The 22,627-nt window shown below is 44.6% G+C and overlaps 1 protein-coding gene across 1 annotated transcript in view; it reads right to left on the bottom strand.

Moving 5' to 3' along the window:
- The window catches only part of syngr3a (synaptogyrin 3a), an 89,131-nt gene that overhangs the window by 22,016 nt on the left and 44,488 nt on the right, over window positions 1-22,627 (bottom strand). Inside the window, exon 2 of the mRNA XM_060840874.1 lies at window positions 20,419-20,653. Within this exon, the coding sequence (XP_060696857.1) occupies window positions 20,419-20,653 (235 nt within the window). The remainder of the gene's footprint in view (window positions 1-20,418; window positions 20,654-22,627) is intronic.

Here is a 22,627-nt window from a genome sequence, read left to right as displayed (position 1 = left end):
CTTAATGGACTTGTAGAATCTCTTTGGATTATCCTTAGCCTTTGGTTCTCAGTGCCTTTGGTTTTGAGTCTTACAGGAGCTCGGGAGAGGAAAATGGAAGGTTCTTGGCTCAAGGACAGGACTTACTGGAAACTATCAGTGTGCTCTTGTTACTGTGCAGTCTTCAGATCAAGATATAATCTAGATTAGATTAATTGAGAACAATCCAAGATCCTGACAGTCAGAACCAATCAGCACTCTGAGCATATGAACTTGGAGCAGGGATTAGCAATTCAGCCCCCGGAGTCCACTCCGCCATTTAATACGATTATGGCTGATCTCATCTCAGCCTCAACTCCACTTTCCTTCCCTCCATAACCCTTCAACCCATTACGAGTTAAAGCTGCAACTCTCTCCACCTTAAGTTTACCAATGTCCCAGCATCCACTGCACTCCGGGATAGTGAATGCCACAGATTGACAACACTTTGAGAGAATTAACGTCTCCTCATCTGTTTTAAATCTTCAACCCTTATCCTAAAACCAGGACCTCGCATTCTAGACTGCTCCACTATAAGGAAACACCGTCTCTATGTCTACTCCGTCAGTCCCCTTTCATGTCTATGTATGTCCATATGATCTCCTCTAGCCCTCTAAACAGTTCTGTGCCAAGTATTGCAGGTTGAAATGATTGTAGACTTCAGAAAGCAGGAATAGGCAGCTGGATTGAGAATGTATCAGTGTTCATTGGCTAACATTAACAGAAACTCTAAGCATATTTATTAAGCATTGACGTTCTGCTAATTCCATTCTTTTTCAGCATAATTCAGGGGTGGTGTGGTAGCTCAGTGGTTAGCACCGCTGCCTCATAGCATCAGGAACCCAGGTTCGATTCCCTCAGCTGACTGTCTATGTGCAGTTTGCACATTCTCCCCGTGTCTGCGTGGGTTTCCTCCAGGTGCTCCGGTTTCCTTCCACAAACACAAAGATGTGCAGGTTAGGTGAATTGGCTATTCTAAAGTGCCCCTAGTGCTCAGGGGTGTGTTGATTAGGTGCAGGGGTAAATGGAGAATAGGGCAGGGGAATGGGTCTGGGTGGGATACTCTTTGGAGGGTCGGTGTGACTTGTTGGGCTGAAGGGCCTGTTTCCACACTGTAGGGATTCTGTAATTCTAATTCATAGTGATCTATTGAAGGAATCAGCTTCCTAATTTAAATTGGTGGAGTCTTATAGCCTGTTGGGTGGGGGGGGGGTAGGTGTATAGGTGACCCAATGCCTGATGGAAAGTCACAAATTCAAATTTACTCCCCATGGCTGCGTTGTTATTTTAATGGCCATTAGGCTGGCAAAATCTGGCGAAGGCAATGTGGGACCATATTTGGAAGATAGGGAGGCAGGAAACATGCAAGAACATCCGTTGGGCACAGGGTGCACTCCCGTACAACGCCCCTCCCCCAAACCCCTCTGGCCTCCCCACAGCTCGAAACAAGGCCACCAGGATAACGGCAATCCAACTTTACAGGCATGCAATCTTCCCAAAGCTTTTCAGCGAATAAAATGACCCCACTGGAGAGTGGTAAACCACCCTGAGGCACATAGGTCAAATGGCAAAAAGGCTTGGTTACAGAGCTGGGCTTGAAGGAGTGTCTTAAAGAGGGAAAGAAGATGAGAAAATGAGACAGAGAAGTGCAGGGAGGGCATTTCAGAGCTTGATACACAGGCTGAAGCACCATCAATGTAAACTGGCTCAGTTGGCTGGTAAACAGGCATTATAACTGATTTAAACAACTGAGTTCCTAGTGTGATGTTGAGATCTTAAAACCCTCTGTCTATATATTGCAATGGATTTGCTGTGTGTGGCAAATATATTGTGATGAATGATGAACGTATGTTGCTACATGCAACTGAGCAAACTAAGAACAAGAAGCAACAGAGGCCACTTGGCCCTTTAAGACTGTACTGTCAGTCAGTCATTCAATAAGGTCATGATTGGAGTTTCTATTCTACATTCCTGATTATCCCCGATAATCTTTCATTCTCTTGGTAATCAAGAATCTATTTAGTTCTGCCTCAAAGATATTCAAAGATTCTGCATCCAAAGCATTTGAGGAAGAAAATTCCAAAGACTCTCAATCCTCAGAGCTTAAATGTTTCCTCATCTCTGCTTCAAATGGATACCCCTTATTTTTAAACTATGAGGCCCTAGGCCGAGATTCTCCCAGAAGAGGAAACATCCTTTCCACATCCACTGGGTCAAGTCCCCTCAGGATATTATAAGTTCAATTAAATCACCACTGAGTCCTGTAAACTCCAGAAGATACAGGCCTAGCCTTTCCTCACAAGGCAACCCACTTACTCCAGGTATTAATTAGGCAAATCTTCTCTGAAGTGCAGCAATCATGATAAACGCAATGAGGATGTCCCCAATGACCAGGGACTAGGGGGTCACAGTCAAAGAATACAGGGTGGGCTCTTTAGGACTGAGATGAGGAGAAATTTCTTCACCTAGAGTGTGGCGGGTCTGTGGAATTCACTGCCACAGAACACAGTTGATGCCAAAACATTAAATGTTTTCAAGGAGCAATTAGATATAACTCTTAGGATTAGAAGGCATAGGGAGAAAGCCACAGGTAAGAGCATATTGAGTTGAGTGATCAGCCAGGATCATACTGAATGGTGGTGCAGCCAAAGGGCTGAATGGCCTATTCCTGTTTCCTCTCTGCTATGTTTCTATCAAAATGGCATGAGCCTCCTAGAGGTTTGATCGGGATGGGGTGGGGGATTACACCCAAGATTTTTACCTCAGATATTGACCGCATTCCTGACAGTTCAAGCAATTTCTCGCTTTTGTTTACAATTCCCACCTCTGCAGCTTTTATTGGGAATTCTGAGTCATCTCAATTAGGACCAAGAAAATCTGGAGATTCCCCAGACAGCTGGCTTTGACACCAATGTCATTTAAAGCCAGAAATGGACTGGTTCAGTCAAGCTCTGAAAGCTCTGGTGCTGATTCAGCTGGGAAGCAGTGCAGTGGCTACAAGTTTTAGCCAAGCCCAATAGCAGAGGACAGCTCACAGTCCGTTACCCCATGAAGGGAGCTCCAAACTTTTCTAGCATTGTACTGGACATTTATGACTATTTGATTAGACTCTATTCCATCTGAAACTCTTTTGACCACATCGAATTGCAGCTAGAACAATTAATGGCTTATTAATTAACATTCTTTTATTACACTGTAATTTGTACACCGCGTTGCCGACTGTCCTGATGTGTCAGGAATTACTGTGCTGTCTTGTCTGTTTTGCGCTTCAAATGCACTTTATGCCACCCTGTGTATGATTATGCTATATGGACATCACAAACTCCACATCAGTCATAGAGTCATAGTCAGAGTCAGAGACGTACAGCATGGAAACAGACCCTTCGGTCCAACCTGTCCATGCCGACCAGATATCCCAACCCAATCTAGTCCCACCTGCCAGCACCCAGCCCATATCCCTCTAAACCCTTCCTATTCATATACCCATCCAAATGCCTCTTAAATGTTGCAATTGTACCAGCCTCCACCACTTCTTCTGGCAGCACATTCCATGCACATACCACTCTCAGTGTGAAAATGTTGCCCCTTAGGTCTCATTTATATCTTTCCTCTTTCACCCTAAACCTATGCCCTCTAATTCTGGACCCCCCGACCCCAGGGAAAGGACTTTGTCTATTTACCCTATCCATGCCCCTCACAATTTTATAAACCTCTATAAGGTCACCACTTAGCCTCCGACACTACAGGGAAAACAGCCCCAGCCTGTTCAGCCTCTCCCTTTAGCTCAAATCCTCCAACCTTGGCAACATCCTTGTAAAGTTTGTGCGAAGATTTGTAGCTCGGGTGCTTGTTGTAGTGGTTCTGTTCGCCGAGCTGGAAGTTTTTGTTGCAAACGTTTCGTCCCCTGGCTAGGAGACATCATCAGTGCTCTGGAGCCTCCTGCGAAGCGCTTCTTTGATGTTTCTTCTGGTATTTATAGTGGTCTGTCCTTGCCGCTTCCGGGTGTCAGTTTCAGCTGTCCGCTGTAGTGATTGGTATATTGGGTCCAGGTCGCTGTGTCTGTTGATGAAGTTTGTGGATGAATGCCATGCCTCTAGGAATTCCCTGGCTGTTCTCTGTCTGGCTTGCCCTATGATAGTAGTGTTTTCCCAGTCAAATTCATGTTGCTTGTTGTCTGAGTGTGTGGCTACTAGGGATAGCTGGTCGTGTCGTTTCGTGGCTAGTTGGTGTTCATGTATGCGGATTGTTAGCTGTCTTCCTGTTTGTCCTATATAGTGTTTTGTGCAGTCTTTGCATGGTATTTTATAAACTACATCAGTTTTGCTCATGTTGGGTATTGGCTCCTTTGTTCTAGTAAGTTGTTGTCCGAGCGTGGCTGTTGGTTTGTGTGCCATTGTGAGTCCTAGGGGTCGCAGTAGTCTGGCTGTCAGTTCTGAAACGATCCTGATGTATGATAGTGTGGCTAGTCCTTTTGGTTGTGGCATGTCCTCGTTCCGTGGTCTATCTCTTAGGCATCTGTTGATAAAGTTGCGCGGGTATCCGTTTTTGGCGAATACCTTGTATAGGTGTTCCTCTTCCTCTTTTCGCAGTTCTGGTGTACTGTAGTGTTTTGTAGCTCTTTTGAATAGTGTCCTGATGCAGCTTTGTTTGTGTGTGTTGGGGTGGTTTAGGACTTGGTCTGTGTGTGTTGTTTTCCTGTGTACAATCTGCATACATGAACACCAACTAGCCACGAAACGACATGACCAGCTATCCCTAGTAGCCACACACTCAGACAACAAGCAACATGAATTCGACTGGGAAAACACTACTATCATAGGGCAAGCCAGACAGAGAACAGCCAGGGAATTCCTAGAGGCATGGCATTCATCCACAAACTCCATCAACAGACACATCGACCTGGACCCAATATACCAATCACTACAGCGGACAACTGAAACTGACACCCGGAAGCGGCAAGGACAGACCACTATAAATGCTGGAAGAAACATCAAAGAAGCGCTTCGCAGGAGGCTCCAGAGCACTGATGATGTCTCCTAGCCAGGGGACGAAACGTTTGCAACAAAAACTTCCAGCTCGGCGAACAGAACCACTGCATCCTTGTAAATCTTTTCTGAACCCTTTCAAGTTTCGCAACATCTTTCTGATAGGAAGCAGACCAGAACTACACGCAATATTCCAACAGTGGCTTAACCAATGTCCTGTACAGCCTCAACATGACCTCCCAACTCCTGTACTCAATACTCTGACCAATAAAGGAAAGCATACCAAATGCATTCTTCACAGTCCAAAGATGTGCGGGTCAGGTGAATTGGCCATGCTAAATTGCCCGTAGTGTTAGGTAGGGGGTAAATGTAGGGGTATGGGTGGGTTGCGCTTCGGCGGGTCGGTGTGGACTTGTTGGGCCGAAGGGCCTGTTTCCACACTGTAAGTAATCTAAAAAAAAAATCTATCTACCTGCAATTCCACTTTCAAGGAGCTATGAACTTGCAATCCAAGGTTTTTTTGTTCAGCAACACTCTCTAGGACTTTACCATTAAGTGTGTAAGTCCTGCTAAGATTTGCTTTACCAAAATGCAGCACCTCGCATTTATCTAAATTAAACTCCATCTGCCACTTCTTAGCCCATTGGCCCATCTGGCCCAGATCCTGTTGTAATCTGAGGTAACCCTCTTCGCTGTCCACTACCCCTCCAATTTTGGTGTCATCTGCAAACTTACTAACTGTACCTTTTATGCTCGCATCCAAATCATTTATGTAAATGACAAAAAGTAGAGGACCCAGCACTGATCCTTGTGGCACTCCACTGGTCACAGGCCTCCAGTCTGAAAAACAACCCTCCACCACCACCCTCTGTCTTCTACCTTTGAGCCAGTTTGAGATCTAATCTTGCTAACCAGTCTCCCATGGGGAACCTTGTCAAATGCCTTACTGAAGTCCATATAGATCACATCTACCACTCTGCCCTCATCAATCCTCTTTGTTGCTTCTCCAAAAAACTCAAACAAGTTTGTGAGACATGATTTCCCATTCACAAAGCCATATTGATTATCCCTAATCAGTCCTTGCCTTTCCAAATACATGTACATCCTGTCCCTCAGGATTCCCTCCAACAACTTGCTCACCACTGACATCAGACTCACTGGTCTATAGTTCCCTGGCTTGTCCTTATCACCCTTCTTAAACAGTAGCACCACATTAGCCAAACTCCAGTCTTCCAGCACCTTACCTGTGACTATCGATGATACAAATATCTCAGCAAGAGGCCCAGCAATCACTCCTCTAGCTTCCCACATAGTTCTAAGATCCTGGAGATTTATCCACCTTTATGCATTTCAAGACATCCAGCACTTCCACCTCTGTAATATGGACATTTTCTTCAGTCTATATCTTCCATATCCTTTTCCACAGTAAATACTGATGCAAAATCCTCATTTAGTATCTCCCCCATTTTCTGCGGCTCCACACAAACGCCGCCTTGCTGATCTTTTAGGGGCCCTATTCTCTCCCTAGTTACCCTTTTGTCCTTAATGTATTTGTAAAAACTCTTTGGATGCTCCTTAATTCTATTTGCCAAAGCTATCTCATGTCTCCTTTTTACCCTCTAGATTTCCCTCTTAAGTATACTCCTACTTCCTTTATATTCTAAGGATTCACTCGATCTACCCTGTCTATACCTTACATGTGCTTTCTTCTTTTTCTAAACCAAACCCTCAATTTCTTTAGTCATCCAGCATTCCCTATATATATCAGCCTAATAGGAATATACTTTCTCTGGATTCTCATTATCTCATTTCTGAAGGCTTCCTATTTTCCAGCCGTCCCTTTGCCTGCAAATATCTGCCACCAATCAGCTTTTGAAAGTTCTTGCCTAATACCGTCAAGAAAGTTCTTGCCTTTCTCCAATTTAGAACTTCTGGTTTCAGATCTGGTCTATCCTTTTCCATCATTATTTTAAATCAATTAGAATTATGGTCACTGGCCCCAAAGTGCTCCCCCATTGACACCTCAGTCACCTGCCCTGCCTTATTTCCCAATAGTAGGTCAGTTTTGCACCTTCTCTAGTAGGTACATCCACATACTGAATCAGAAAATTGTCTTGTACACATTTAACAACTTCCTCTCCATCTAAACCCTTAATATTATGGCAGTCCCAGTCTATGTTTGGAAAGTTAAAATCCCTTATCACAACCACCCCATTATTCTGACAGATAGCTGAGATCTCCTTACAAGTTTGCTTCTCAATTTCCCTCTGACTATTAGGGGGGGTCTATAATACAATCCCAATAGGGTGTTCATCCCTTTATTATTTCTCAGTTCCACACAAATAACTTCCCTGGATGTATTTCCGGGAATATCCTCCCTCAGCACAGCTGTAATGCTATCTCTTATCAAAAATACCATTCCCCCATCTCTCTTGCCTTCCTTTCTATCCTTCCTGTAGGATTTGTATCCTGGAACATTAAGCTGCCAATCCTTGAGCCATGTTTCTGTAATTGCTATGATATCCCAGTCCCATGTTCCCCCGAGTTCATCTGCCTTCCCCGTTAGACCCCTTGCATTGAAATAAATGCAGTTTAATTTATTAGTCCTACCTTGTCCCTACCTGCCCTGACTGTTTGAATCACTTCTGTTCTCAACTGTACCAGTCTCAGATTGATCTCTTTCCTCACTATCTCCCTGGGTTCACCCCCCACCTCACTAGTTTAAATCCTCCCAAGCATCTCTAGCAAATCTCCCTGCTGGTATATTAGTCCCCTTCCAATTTAGGTGCAATGCGTCCTTCTTGTACAGGTCACTTCTACCGCAGAAGAGATTCCAATGATCCAAAAATGTGACTCCTTCTCCCATACACCAGCTCCTCATTCATTTGCAGTATCATCCTATTCCTGCCCTCACTAGCTCGTAGCACCGGGAGTAATCTGGATACTACTCCTCTTGAGGACCTCCTTTTTAAATTCCTGCCTAACTCTCTAATCTCCTTTCAGAATCTCAACCCCTTTTCCCTTCCTGTGTCATTGGTTCCAATGTGGACAATGACCTCTTGCTGGCCCCTCTCCCCCGTGAGAACATTCTGCACCCTCTCTGAGACATCCTTGATCCTGGCACCAGTGAAGCAACACACCATTCTGATTTTTCGCTGCTGGCCACAGAAACGTCTGTCTGTACCTCAGACTAGAGAACCCCCTAACACAATTGATCTCTTGGAACCCGACGTACCCCTCGTTGCATTAGAGCCAGTCTCAATACCAAAAACTTGGCTGTTTGTGCTACGTTCTCCTGAGAATCTGTCACCCTCTACATTTTCCAAAACAGGATACCGGTTTGAAATGGGTATATCCACAAAAAGACTCCTGCACTCGCTGCTTACCTCTCTTACCTTTCCTGGAGTTAACCCATCTATGTGACTGTACCTGAGACTTTCCTCCTTCCTCCTGGAGGAACGTTGTCTCGTTTTTAACTGTATCAGTTGTATATGGTAGAAATTACAAATAAAGCACCCCTTGACTTGACACTTGGAAGCCAGAGTCAAAAGACAGGTTGCAATCTGGATTATTATGCCTCTGCTGGGCTAGGATTAGATACAAATGAATGATAAGCACAAGTCACTTGTTAGACCTCAGCTGGAGTATAGTGTACAATTGTAGGCACCATACTATAGGAGAGCTTTTTTAATGGATTTTTTATAGAATCCATACAGTGTGGAAACAGGCCCTTTGGCCCCACAAGTCCACACTGACCCTTCCAAAGAATAATCCACTCAGACCCATTCCCCTACATTTTACCCCTGACTAACGCACCTCAGCTGAACACTATAGGGCAATTCAGCTTGGCCAATCCACCCGAACCTGCACATCTTCAGACTGTGGGAGGAAACCCACGCAGACATGGGGAGAAGGTGCAAACTCTACACCGACAGTTGCCAGAGGCTGGAATCAAACCCGGGTCCCTGGTGCTGTGAGGCAGCAGTCCTAACCACTGAGCCACTGCGCTGCACCTGAATTGTGCTGCCCCAAGTCACTTGTTAACCTCATCTCGGCTGGAGTGTGGTGTACAACTGCGGGCACCATATTATAGGAGAGATGCGAATGTATTGGAGAGAGTGTAGAGGTGCTGTACAAGAATACTCCCAGCGATGAGAAACCTCGATGATGTGGATAGATTCAAGCAGTTGGGGCTGTTCTCTGTGGAGAGTGGAAGACTAACAGGTGATCTGATAGAGGTGTTCAATACCAATGAGCAGGCTGGGTAGGAAGGGAGAAACAAATGCTGCTCATGAAAGGAAAAAAAACATGAGGGCATTGAGTTAAAGTATTGTTCAAATGAAGCAAGGGTGTCATGAGAAAATTCTTCTTAACACAGCGAGTAGTTAGGTTATGGAACTCACTGTCCTGACAATGGAGTGAAGGCAGGTTCCACTGAGGTATTGGATGGAGATGGTATGCGCAGGGATATGGGAGGGAAAGACAGGATATCGACACTAGGGAACAGACCTTAAGCAGATACAATGTGCTGAATGGCCTCCTTCTATGTTGTAACAATTCCGTGATTCTGTGAACCTTAGCACAGGGTGGGCTGCAAGCCATCCCTCTGAAGGTTCTGCAGCCAGGTCAATCTCTTAAGGAGGCCTCCTGGTGTCCTGTACATGGGACTCCCTTACCTCTCAGCTTGGAGATGGTGCATCTCCATTGTGAAGGGCAGCCCCTCTCACTTACCCTCCATTACACACGACTGCCCTTTTCCAACTGGAAGCGCTCTCAGAGCTAACCACTGAACCATCATGCTACCATTGTCAAATGAAACAGATAAAGATTCTGGAGGGCTAGACAGGATAGACACTGAGGGATGATATCCACTCAGCAGATGGTAGGCCTTCCCTCTGGGGGAAAATCACAAGGGGTTTTCCCACCCAGGACACTTGTCTCACCTTCCAAAGCCCTCAGGGGAGATCAGGCCCCGTGTTTCCACAAGGGGCCTGAAGGTGGCTGTTGGGTCACAGCCAGTGAAAGGGATTGGGGTGGGTTACGTAGCCAGGAAGCTTAACTCCAAGAAGCTACAGTACCGGAGGAAGGCCACGGCTCGCAAGCTTGTGGTCAAGGTTGGTGACTGTATCTCTGTGTGAAATCACTGCACCACCAACCAGTACCATGTCCCACTCACTGCTCAATGTACCACACACCCTTCCCTCAATGATCAGGACTTAGCCCAACAATGAAGTGCTCTACCTCTGCACACTTAGCAATGTTGTTAGCCTCACATCCAATGGCAGAGTTTCCACATCCTTCCAGCTATTCAACAGGCACATCTTCCAAACTTCCTGTGACACTCTCAAACATTCTTCTCTCTCTCTCTCTCTCTCTCTCGCAGCATCACATAACCTCAGATAGCAGCATCAAATCAGCGGGGGGTAATCGTAACTGAGCTCAAACCAGGACAGCTTCCTCTTTGTCTTGGGACCAGCACTAGCTGGGACTGTTACATATAACACCCACTGAGACATTCAGCAAAGAAAACGCAGAAACTCCAGGGACTAAAATCCAACAAATTCCCATGAGCTGACTGCTTATGCTCTCGGGATATGAAGTGATAGTTGCAGAGACGGGGGCATCACAGGCGTTGATACTGCAAAAGGATGGGAGGCTGAATCAATTGAGTTTATGTTCTCTAGAACTTTGAGGACAAAGATGTAGTCTCATAGAATCCCTACAGTGTGGAAGCAGGCCATTCAGCCCATTGAATCCACACCAACCCTCTGAAGAGCATCCCACCCAGACCCACCCTTCCTATCCAAATAACCCCACATTTCCCACGACTAATCCACCTAACCTACACATCCCTGAACACTATGGGCAATTTAGCATGGCCAATCCACCCAACCTACACATCCCTGAATACTATGAGCAATTTAGCATAGCCAATCCACCTAACCTGCACATCTTTGGACTGTGGAAGAAAACCAGGGCATCCAGAGGAAACCCTCAACGACACAGGGAGAACATGCAAACTCAACACAGACAGTTGCCAGTGGATGGAATCGAACCCTGGGTCCCCGGTGCTGTGAGGCAGCAGTGCTAATCACTGAGTCACTGTGCCACCATTCTCATTGAAACAGGCACAATACTGGAGGGCTAGACAGGATAGACACCGAGGGGTGATATCCACTGACATGTCAGCAGTCAAAGTTGTACATTAGTCAGAGGGAAGTGGGTCTGGGTGGGTTACTCTTCAGAGGGTCGGTGTGGACTGGTTGGGCCGAAGGGCCTGTTTCCACACTGTAGGGAATCTAACCTAATCTAATCTTTTATTATCAATGCACTTCCACCTCCTGGTACCTTTTTGTTTGCCCTAAACATTGAATATCCTCGAACATTCAGTTCCTAGTTCGGGTCACCGTGCAGCCATTTTTCTGTAATGGCAATTAGATCAGTCATGTGTCTCCAGTTGTGCCTTTAGATCATCTACCTTGTGAATGCTGCATGCATACAGCTAGAGTGCCCATATTGTAGAATTCCTATGGTGTGAAAACAGACCATTCGGCTCAAGTTGTCCTCACTGACCCATTCCCCTACCCTGTAACCCTGCATTTCCTATAGGTAACCCACCTAGCCTGCACATTCCTGAACACTGTGGGCAATTTAGTCTGGCCAATTCACCGAACCTGCACATTGATGTCTTTTTGACGACATTTCGATTTTGAAGTGTAATAGATGCTCGGCTTTGTTTCACCTGTCATCCAGTCTCCTTAGCAGCTTTTTGACTTCCTGCTACTAACTTTACCTCTGTCCAGTTTGGGTCACCCCTCAGGTTCCCATGGTCCCTGCCTAAGTAATTTAGTTCCAGCTCATCAGCATTTAACAAATCTCAGTGAGGATCCCAGTCCCATTAAGGTGTAACCCCTCCAGCATATACTGCCCCAGAACCAGTCCCAAATTCTTTACAAATCCAATGCCCTTCCTCCGACATCAGTTTTCCAGCCATGTATTCAATTGATCGATCCTCCTGTTCTTATGCTCACTTGCTGGTTGCACTGGGTGTAACTCTGAGATCATTGTGCTTGATCCCCTGCTTTTTGATTTTCTTCCTAAATCCCTGAAAAGTACCTGCAGGACCTCACCCCTCTTCCTACTGATGTGGTTGGCACCTTAGTGTTCCACAATACCTGGCTGATTCCCCCTAGACAGCTATGGCTCTTCCATGACATCCTGACCCTGGCACCAGGGAGGCAACATGCTGCCCTGGAATCATATTTATTGCCACAGAAACGTTCATCTGATCCTCTGGCTCTGTAATGGGCGGCACGGTGGCACAGTGGTTAGCACTGTTGGGTCACAGCGCCTGAGACTCGGGTTCAATTCCCGACTCAGGCGACTGACTGTGTGGAGTTTGCACGTTCTCCCCGTGTCTGCGTGGGTTTCCTCCCACATTCCAAAGATGTGCGGGTCAGGTGAATTGGCCATGCTAAATTGCCCGTAGTGTTAGGTAAGAGGTAAATGTAGGGGTATGGGTGGGTTGCGCTTCGGTGGGTCGGTGTGGACTTGTTGGGCCGAAGGGCCTGTTTCCACACTATAAGTAATCTAATTTAATCTAAAAATTCCTGTCCAGAAAGCCAAAGCTTTATCAGGGAAAAAAAAAACGAGAGACAGGGAAAGGATATAAAATAAAGGCACGCTTCATCACTGAAGTTATGAAACAATAAATATTCCCTTGCTGACACCCTGATGGGCTTGCATGATGCAGATGCTGAGCTAAGCTGTAGGGGGCAGCTCAGTGCTTCATCTGTGACATCAAAGAAGAACCTACTCCCAGCGGAAATAACGTACAGAGTGTCTACGGAGAAGACAGCAAAATCGAGAGGCAGACACAGCTCTGTGACAGAGAGACAGTGAGGTCTGCAGATGCTGGAGATCAGCGTCGAGAGTGTGTTGCTGGAAAAGCACAGCAGGTCAGGTAGCATCCGAGGAGCAGGAGAATCGACGTTTCGGGCCGGAGCCCTTCATCAGCTCTGTGACAAATCAATCCAATCTGGACATTTTGTTGAAAGGAATCTATTCCTGTTACTTTTCTGGTCGCCATCTTGGCAGGCAGAGGGCTTGAGAGGCAAAGAGTAGGGGGGCAAGCAGGAATCGTGGAATGGAAGTCACAATCAGATCAGCCATGATCTTGTTGGATGGCAAAGCAGGCTCGCAGAGTTAAAGAATCTCCTTGTGCTGTTATTTCTTGTCCTCTCTCAGAGGTACAGCTAGATGAGCCTTCTTGTTCCACTGCCTTCACTTCTCACACCTAGAGAACAGAACTGAATCATTCCACTGGTGCATTAGGGTTTCCAGTTAAAGCCAGATGGGAGTAATGATCAGAGCAGGGACTTTCCATTTTATAGCTGTCTGCTTCTCAATTAAAGAAACGCGTTAAAGTACAGTTTCCTTCTAGGGAAGTGAAACTTCATCAGATCCCGGGATAGAAACTGGTTTGCATTTTAGGTGGAAAATGGATTAATATTATATTAATAGTGAGACAGCTAGGGTCCAGACCAAAGACACCACTGATCAACTCAGTTCGTTTATATACAAACATCCAAAGTGGGTGGAAGAGACCATTCGTATAGCTCAGTTGGCTGAACAGCTGATTTGTGATATAGGAGTAATACTAACAGCTGGGGTTCTGACTGAAGTCACTGTGAAGGGCCCCATCTTCTCAACCTCATATGGATACCCTCAAGTTAAACTCACCACCGATTCTCTCTCTCTCTCTAATAAGAGAACAACCCTATGATACTCTGAGACTACGGTATCTCTACATTTACTGCAGGTCTATTTGCCTCAAATCACGCAGGAGGCCAACTGCTCCCACATTCTGCAGCTGCAATGCATCACAGTTTTTCCTTACTTTTAAGAGCTAATAAATTTACTGATGATATTTTAATTCACATCTCAATCCTGCCTGCGCATATATTATTATTTCAATTAATGTCATAGACTCGTAGGGTCATAGAGTCCTCCGGCACAGAGACAGGCCCTTTGGCCCAAACTGGTCCATGCCGACCAAAATGTCTGTCCATGCCAACCCCACTTCCCTGTATTTGGTTCATATCCTTCTAATCTTTCTCTATCCATGTATTTGCCTAAATGCCTTTTAAATGTTGTTAATGTACCCACTTCAACCACTTCTGCTGGCAGCTCATTCCATATATGTACCCCCCTCTGTGTAAAAAAGTTGCCCCTCAGGTTCCCTTTTATTCTTTCCCCTCTAACCTTAAACTGATGCCCTCTAGTCCTCGATTCCCCAACCCTGGGAAAAAGACGGAGTGTATTCACCCTATCCATGCCTCTCATGATCTCATACACTTCTATAAGACTCCCCCTCAGTCTCCTACGCTCTAAAGAGAAAAGACCTAGCTTGTCCAACCTCTCCCTTTGACTCAGACCATTGAGTCCTGGGAAAATCCTTGTAAATTTCTTCTGCACTCTTTCCTGTTTAATAACATGCTTCCTATAGCAAAGTGACCAAAACTGAACACAATACTCCAAGTGCAGCCTCACCAACATTGTAAAACTGCAAGGCAACTTCCCAACTTCTGTACTCAGTGCCCTAACTGATGAAGGCCAATGTACCAAAAGCCTTCAATGTTTTAGTTACTCTGAATCCAATGCCCAAGTTCAAATAAATAGGCATGATCAAAAGTCAGTCTGCAATCACCTCTCTGAGACTTCACACCCGAGGTATCTTTTCTGAATGTGGATTCTGAGTGGCTCCTGGCTGCATCATCTACTGAAGAATGGCAGCCTCTACACCAAACATTGAACCAATATTTTTGGACCAACGGTTCTTTAATGCAGAGCCAAGAGGCGTAGCACAGCTCCACCAGGGTCAACAGTGTTCCTGCCATTGTTTCTGTGGCCCCACTCCTGATTTTCTCACTCCTTCCCCAACATCCACAGAACTTACTGGAAAACTGCTACCCCTACCAACACCTCCAATAATGCACATCTCAGGAAGAGAATTGTAATTAGTTGTCAGATTGATAAATTATAGGGGCAAATTATTTCTACCTTAATCTGTTTTGGGGACAATAGTAGCATCTTTACACCAAAATCTAAAATGCAATTAGATGCAAATAATAAGCATGGCAACTGAAACTGAAAAAGATGAATATTAACTTCTCCTTTTAATGCATTAACCTAATATTTAATAAAGCACAGAAACAGACCTCAAGTCTGTGCCAGTACTTGCATTGCACATGGGTCTCCCCCTGCTCTAGCCGTTTCTTTTGATTCTAAACTCTCTTGTCAGGTTCACTTATTCCACACCAAGCCATTACTGTGGCAACAAAGAGCTACCCTTAAGCAAATTTCTCTCCCTATGGCAAATGTATGGTAGCTACTCAGCGTGTAACCCAAAGTCAGACACGTCAATCTGGGAAAGTCACAAATCACAGACTACTCAACTTCACAGCTCCATCTTTAGAGAGTTACAATGTCAGCTCTATAACTTTTGTATGAGTAAAAGATGAGTCATGTGCCAGGCTTCATTATTTTCAGTACCCATGGGGTTGTTAGAGTAAATGTCAAAAGATATTCCAATATCGATTTAGCCTATATCTGGAAAGTGCAACGCAGTTAAAGCTCAGTTTGAATGCTTTCCAAGCTGAATTATATTCAAATACTGTGCTGTTTACACTTTAATAAAATAAATGCGGCTTCAAAGCTATACAATAATTTTAATATTCAAGTAACTGCTTTCAATTCACTCCTTTATGTTAACAATCAAAATGGAGCCTTTCAAATGGCCTACACCTTTGTCATTCATCCTTATTCATTATTCTTTACGTAGTTGGTGTTAATTAACAATTTTCTATGCAACAATGAAGTTGCGAGTTCTGTGCAAATGCCATTTACAGCAGCCTGTAAAATGCAACCTTGAACCTTTCCCGCAAGCGTGCTTAATCAACATGCAATCCAATTCAGAAGGCCATGATACCATTCAAGTGAGTGGGGCAGCGTTCTCTGTGTGTCGATCATGGTAAGGCAACATCAGCACTACATTTACTGCTGGAAGAATCGGATTCAGCCAGGAGCAGATTATGGGAAGCAGCCAAGCTGATAATTGTCCGAGGGCAAAACAGAGGGCTTTCACAATCTCTCTTTATATCCAAATTGTTGGGATGGGGCAGCACAGTGGTTCAGTGGTTAGCACTGCTGTCATACAGGACCAGGGACCCAGGTTTGATTCCAGCCTTGGGCAACTGTCTGTGTGGAGTTTGCACATTCTTCCCAGTGTCTGCGTAGGTTTCCTCCGGGTGCTCCAGTTTCCTCCCACAGTCCAAAGATGCCAATACAGTGAATTGGCAATGCTGAATTGCCTATAGTGTTGAGGGTTATGTGGTTGGATGCATTAGTCAGCGGTAAATGCATTGTAATAGAGGAATGGGGTCTGGATGGGATACTCTTTGGAGGGTCAGTGTGGGCTTGCTGCATCAAATGGCCTGTTTCCACACTTTAGGGATTCTATGATTCCTAACTGTACACATGCTGATCACCCTCAGTAACTTACCCAAGTGCTCACACTTCAGATATAAACCTTTACAATAAGCATGCTCACACTGTTAGATCATGGAAGCCCTCTCATCCTACCCCCTCAGTGCACAACGTGCCCCGAACCACATTTCCAGCAGGAACCTCTACAAATAAAGTCGGGGTGGAAACAGGGGTGCAAGTTGCACTCCTTATCAACGGTCTGTCACTCTGCTATGATCACGACCCACGGCTGGATTCAAACCTGGCTTCTTCCTGGTCTGAACATCACAGAGTTTCGTTTAAAGTGTAAAACATTTCTTGCTAATGTCTGGCCCCAGTCCTAACTGCCCGACAATGTGGGCGGCTTGGTTGTTATAGGTACTTCCCTTTTTAACAGCAGAAATATGACCAGCATTTCCTGAAAGATAGAGGGATGATAGAATACTTGAAAAGACCAGGTTTATTACTATACAGCAAATTTTCTCTGGGGAAGAGTCACTTAACATGAAACATTAACTCTGATTTCCCTCCACAGATCCCGCCAGACCTTCCAAGTAATTTGTGTCTTTGGTTCTGATTAACAGTATCTGCAGTTCTTTCACTTTTTATTTTAATAACTACATTACATATTTCCTGCTGATCACCAACATCACATTGAAAATTCAAGTGTTATTGCAGGGAGCATCAATCTCAGGCCAATAGTAGAAACACAGCAAGTGGCTGCTATGTTTTTTTGTGGATGTTCATCGGTATTCTGTTTGAACTCTGATCGAACCTTTAAGAAAAGGTGAAATGGTGACACCGAATGATGGCAAGAGGTGGAATAAAAAGCACTGAACAGGCAAGAGCAAAGACCTGAAGACAACAAAACCAATGTAGAGTACTGGAGCTAGAAATCTGTATTTTATTGCCCATGCAAAATTGAATTTGGTGTGCGTAAGAGTCAGTATTTTTTTGTAAGCCCAATTTACATAAGGACTACTTCTCTCAATAAACGTTAAAAATAAATGTTTTATTGCTCAGATCTCATGTTATGAGCTAGAGATTACAAAGATACGCAATAACTTTTCTCCAATAAATGTGGATAGGTTACATTGGAAAAGTGACCGTGTCAGATCTGGCATTGAATCATGGGGTTTTGCTTGACACGAAAGTATATTTCTTCCTTATGACCTATGAGCTCACAATGAGAGTCAGCACAGGACCATAACCTGCTGAATTGTTTAGACCAAAACCTGTCCATTTCCATATCTCCGTGGCAGAATTAAGAATGAGCACTGTTTCATTTGTGTTTTAAACAAAAAAAAAACAAAGATCTATGGATGTTGGAGTTTCTCAAACATAATCAGAAACTGCTGGAGAAATATGGTCGATCTGGCAGCACAGAAAGCAGAGATAACGTTTCAAAATTTGGGTTCTGAAAATAGGTTTGGAGGAAGGGTCATTAAACCCGAAATATTAACTTTGCCTTCTCTCCACAGAGGGTGCCAGACCTGCTGCGTTTCTCCAGTAACTTCTAATTTTATTTCAATTACTTTTTTGTTTATTTAGAGTACTTTATAGAGAAATCAGAGGCACTTTACTTTCCTTGGTTATACCATCATTATAAGAGTAATAATATGCACAGAAAATCTTTTTGTGATATTGAATACCTAACGTTTACAATTCTATTTTTAAAGGGAAAGAGTAGACGAAGAGTCAGTTCATTTAAAAAAGCACTGAGTGGTCTGTGCCTGGCATCCTTCCAGTCTCGCAATTATTGTGAAAGTAGTCTTTGCTTTCATAATGTATGTTAATGTACAAAGAATTGCTTTTGAACAGTCAGAAAAACTCCCCCCTATTCTCATCCACTCTGCCTTAAACACCAACTAGAGAGGAGAGCTTCCATTCGTATCAAACTGTCTGCACCTTCATTAAGTTGATTCAAGTGATGACAACAAATGCAGAACAGCTGCAAGATATAAACCAAAGAGTCTGCGGTGGCACAAGCAGAGAATATGGACTGAATCGGAATAATGGAATAGCAAGGTTTAGTACTAACTGGATAACGAACCTCGGACGATGCTTGGAATCAGAAGCAGAACAAGCAGGCGTCTGTGAAGAGAAAACAGAGTCAACGTCGAGTTCTGAAGGAGGGCCGCTGGACTCGAAATGTTAACTCTGCTTTTCTCTCCACACCTGCTGGGTTTCTCCAGCAAATTCTGTTCCTGTTTGTTTCAGGATTCCAACATTCACAGTTCTTTTTTATTTATACAAGGTGTTCGACTGTTGAAAGGGAAGTAACATTCACGTTGCCACTTGCTAAATAGGAGTTTTAATCATTCCTGGAAGAAAATCTCCAGGAATTTTTTAAAAAATATGCATTTCACCCCCCCACTCGCCCAATGATTACACTTGTATTTTAAGGTAGCCATTATTCTATAACAGCACCATTAAAAGTGTTCAGATGCATTTACCCAAGGTCGCACTATGACCCTGACTAGTTTCTCATTGTGAGTCCATCCAAAATTGGCGCATCATGGAATGGCTTGCCTCTCTGGAAGTACAACCCCCTCCTGAAACATCACAAAACCTCTCAGTCCCAGTAGGTCCTATATTTACATCATCTCTAGGCCGCGATGCTGACATGTCATTCAGCTTCCACCATTGAGTGACCTGATCCCAGTGACCCGAAATCCGACCGCTGCCCATTCTGAGCTCACTGGAGACAGAGATATTTTGGTTCAGCTCCTCTCCATCTCTTTATGCCCCTGAGCAGTGTTATTGTCTCTGACATGACAAGCCAGGGATTCAGATAGAGGAACAGAACATCATTTATTCCAATCTAACCTCCAGTGCTGCCACAACATCTGCAGATGCTCCAGGCCACTGTGCATTAAATAGCACAACTCTTCTGATATTAGGCCAATTAGCTTACCAAACATGCTTAGCAGTCATGACGTTTATGACTTGCCTATTTGGAAGAAAAAAGCATAAGCAGTGGTAGATGCAGTGAATCCCAATGAGGAGACCACAAATCTTCGTCTCAGCTACATTTTCTCCTGTTGTTGTGTATTTTATACACCCCACAGCCAAAGCATCAAGGAAAACATAACTGTGCTTCATCATTTCAGAGATGGAGAATGACAGAACATGGTCCAAAACATCCCAAAAATCAGGACAAAGTACTTACTGGATACCAAGCTGTAGTCAGCAATGATAAAACCTCTGTTTATTAAGGAAGATAAGTTACGGATATTATTTATTACTACGGATCACCTCAAAAGTTTTGTAATTGTTCTCAAACTTAATGGCAATGATCATGAACCCTGGAGGGGGTAGATAAGATCTGCAGGCTAACTTTACCAGGAGTCAACTTCCTACCGAGCCTTGGCTGTCAACAGATTATGTGGTGGGCCTGTTCGAGCAAGCGACGTGCATGGCAATGGGTTATTTCGCCAGCATGGGTTTGGAGTCACCCGTAGGAAGGAGTGGTGTATTTGCTGAGCTGAAGGACGAGAGCAAACCAGTTGGATTCTCATGACAGTCTGACAACTTATCCTCCTGATCTACTAATTTCACTGAATTCAGTTTCACAATTTGACACAGCGAGATTTGAACTCTCAACCTCAGAACTAAGAGTCCAGCGCTCTCTTCCCCATACGGCTTTAATGATGACTTTATAAATGAGCTAACTGTTTGACAGGCTGCCAGAAATGCTTCTAATTTAAATCATTTTGGGGGAGGATTTCTGCTGTTCACATCGATAGGAAATAAATGCTTGCACAATGAAGGACAAATTGCACGCCAAAGGTATGGTACTGGATTTAAGAGGAACTGCTTATGAATTGGTTGTGAAGCTGAAAGAACAAAAAAAACTTTCCCTTTTCTGTCCTCTGAGCATGCTTACCTGAAAATCCGAGGTCTCCAAGTACAACATGCTTCCTGTCCTTTATGCTGCTGATTTGTGGGAAGTAGAGATCGAGGGTGAGGAACAGGATGCAGGCGAAGAACGCTAAGATGCCAATTGTTATGCCATAGTTGCAGGCGTTGCTGTTTTTATTGAAAACGCAGTAAAGAATTTCGTTGCCTTTATTGATGTAGCCTTCGTTCACAATAGAAGCAAACACTACGATGGAGAAAACCTGAGGAAGAAGGAACAAAAACTAATGAGTGCGAGGAAGGACAACTTTACGTTCCAATATCAGGAGCAATGAAACGGGCTATCAGTGCCAATCAGGGAAGCCTGACAGGTCTCCCCAGAAGTGTGACTGGAGAATTGTAAAGATCAATAAATGCTCAATACCAGTGATCAGTATCTGATGTACACCAGCCTTATCTTCAAAAGGAAGCTGTCAGTTGCAAGCAGAACTGCAGGTCATTTATCCCTCAGACACCATCAATATCTAACAGGCTCGTAACCTGACTTTAGCCTCAATTCCACGGGATTTATCCAACCTACTACAGGTGATATAAAATATCTGCACTCGCTAACTGTGACTTTTAAACATGTGTTTGTGGTCGATCCATAGGCATCATTGACAATGCCCAAATGCCCATGCATCATTGCCTTTAGGAAGCTGGTGAGGAGCCACCTTTGCCAACCGTTGCACTCCATGTGGAATAGGCAGGACTCAGCGCAATTCGGTTTGGTATGCGCAAGAGTCTGAACCTTGGAGAGTTACTACAGTGCATCTGATAGACGGTAAACATTGTTATAGCTGCACCCAACAGTGGAGGCAGTGAATATCAAAGGCGGTGAATGGGATGCCAATCGAGCAAGCTGGTCTGTCCCGGATGGTGTTAGAGTTCGAGTCTTGTTAGAGTTGCACACATCCAGGCAGGTCTTGAGGAGGACTGGGTGCTCTTTAAATAGCATCATGGTGCTTGATGTCTGCTCCCTGCCTTCAACCAGACCTACAGCTAATAACAGATACTGCAAACCGGCTGGCAGCACAGATATTGTAGCTGTACTGACATTACCTGGCACAGACATGTTTCTCCATGGTATTCTTCCTCAGTTTCTAACCGAATACCTCAAACATCAGTGATAGAGGATGCATCATCTCCTAACAACCTTCTTCATTCATGTGCTTGTTAACAGGTATGTCTATTCCTGGGGGAGTGGAGGTTGAAGGGGTGGGACGTACCTTTAGTGAGTTTTTGATGATGGAACATTAGGCCATCACTGTCATGTGACTGAGTGAGAACACTGCAGAGGTAGGAAGCAGTCGCACAAACCTGTATCCTGCACTACCTTAGAATTCAGACTGTCCACCCTGTTCAAACAGAGTTAGTACCCAGAGCAGCAATACACAACATCCTGGAAAGCCTGTTGGCAAGGTCCATTCAAAGGCCCATCTGGATATTTCTATAGAATGCTTTCACAGAACTGCAATTTGCGGGGGATCTGTCATCTCAAAGGCCACATTAAGACCACAGTTGATCCACCTAATTTAGACACTGCGGCAATGGATGATAAGTGAGAAACTGGGCAAGAGTGGACTGCAGTGTAAGATGTGAGTGAATCTGACATAAGGTGCTGTCGGGTCACTACACTGGTAAATGTTCCCACTGAGGCTGAGCAATTAACTCCTTGCTTCTGATGTGACCAAACTGCCAGGACGGAACAAAGTCTGACCTCAACAAACATTCATCCTCAGGTCACTATCTGTATGGAGTTTGCGCATTCTCCCTGTTTCTGCATGGGTTTTCTCCCACAGTCCAAAGATGTGCAGGTTGGTTGGGCTAGCCCATGCTAAATTGCCCATAGTGTCCAGGGATGTGCAGGCTAGCTGGGTTAGCTATAGGAAATATGCCATAGGAATAGAGAAAGGGGGTAGGGTCTGGGTGGGATGCTGTTCAGAGGGTCGGTGTGGACTTGATGGCCTGCTTTCACACTGGAGGGATTCTATTTATAACACACCGAATCTCCGTGAACATGAAGCTCTTGAATTGTCCAAAAAAAAACCCATCCGGTTCACTAATGTCCTTCAGGGAAATAATCTGCCGTCCTTACCCAGTCTGGCCCACATATGTCTCCAGCCAATATGGTGGGTTTTTGATGATGCTCTGAAACAGCTCAGCAGGATGCTCAGTTTTAGCACACTCCAGTGTAC

This window comes from Hemiscyllium ocellatum, chromosome 20 (assembly GCF_020745735.1).
Source record: "Hemiscyllium ocellatum isolate sHemOce1 chromosome 20, sHemOce1.pat.X.cur, whole genome shotgun sequence".
NCBI classification, from domain to species: domain Eukaryota; kingdom Metazoa; phylum Chordata; class Chondrichthyes; order Orectolobiformes; family Hemiscylliidae; genus Hemiscyllium; species Hemiscyllium ocellatum.
The sequence above is the reverse complement of the archived record's forward strand: the minus strand, read 5'-3'. Positions and strand labels throughout refer to the sequence as shown.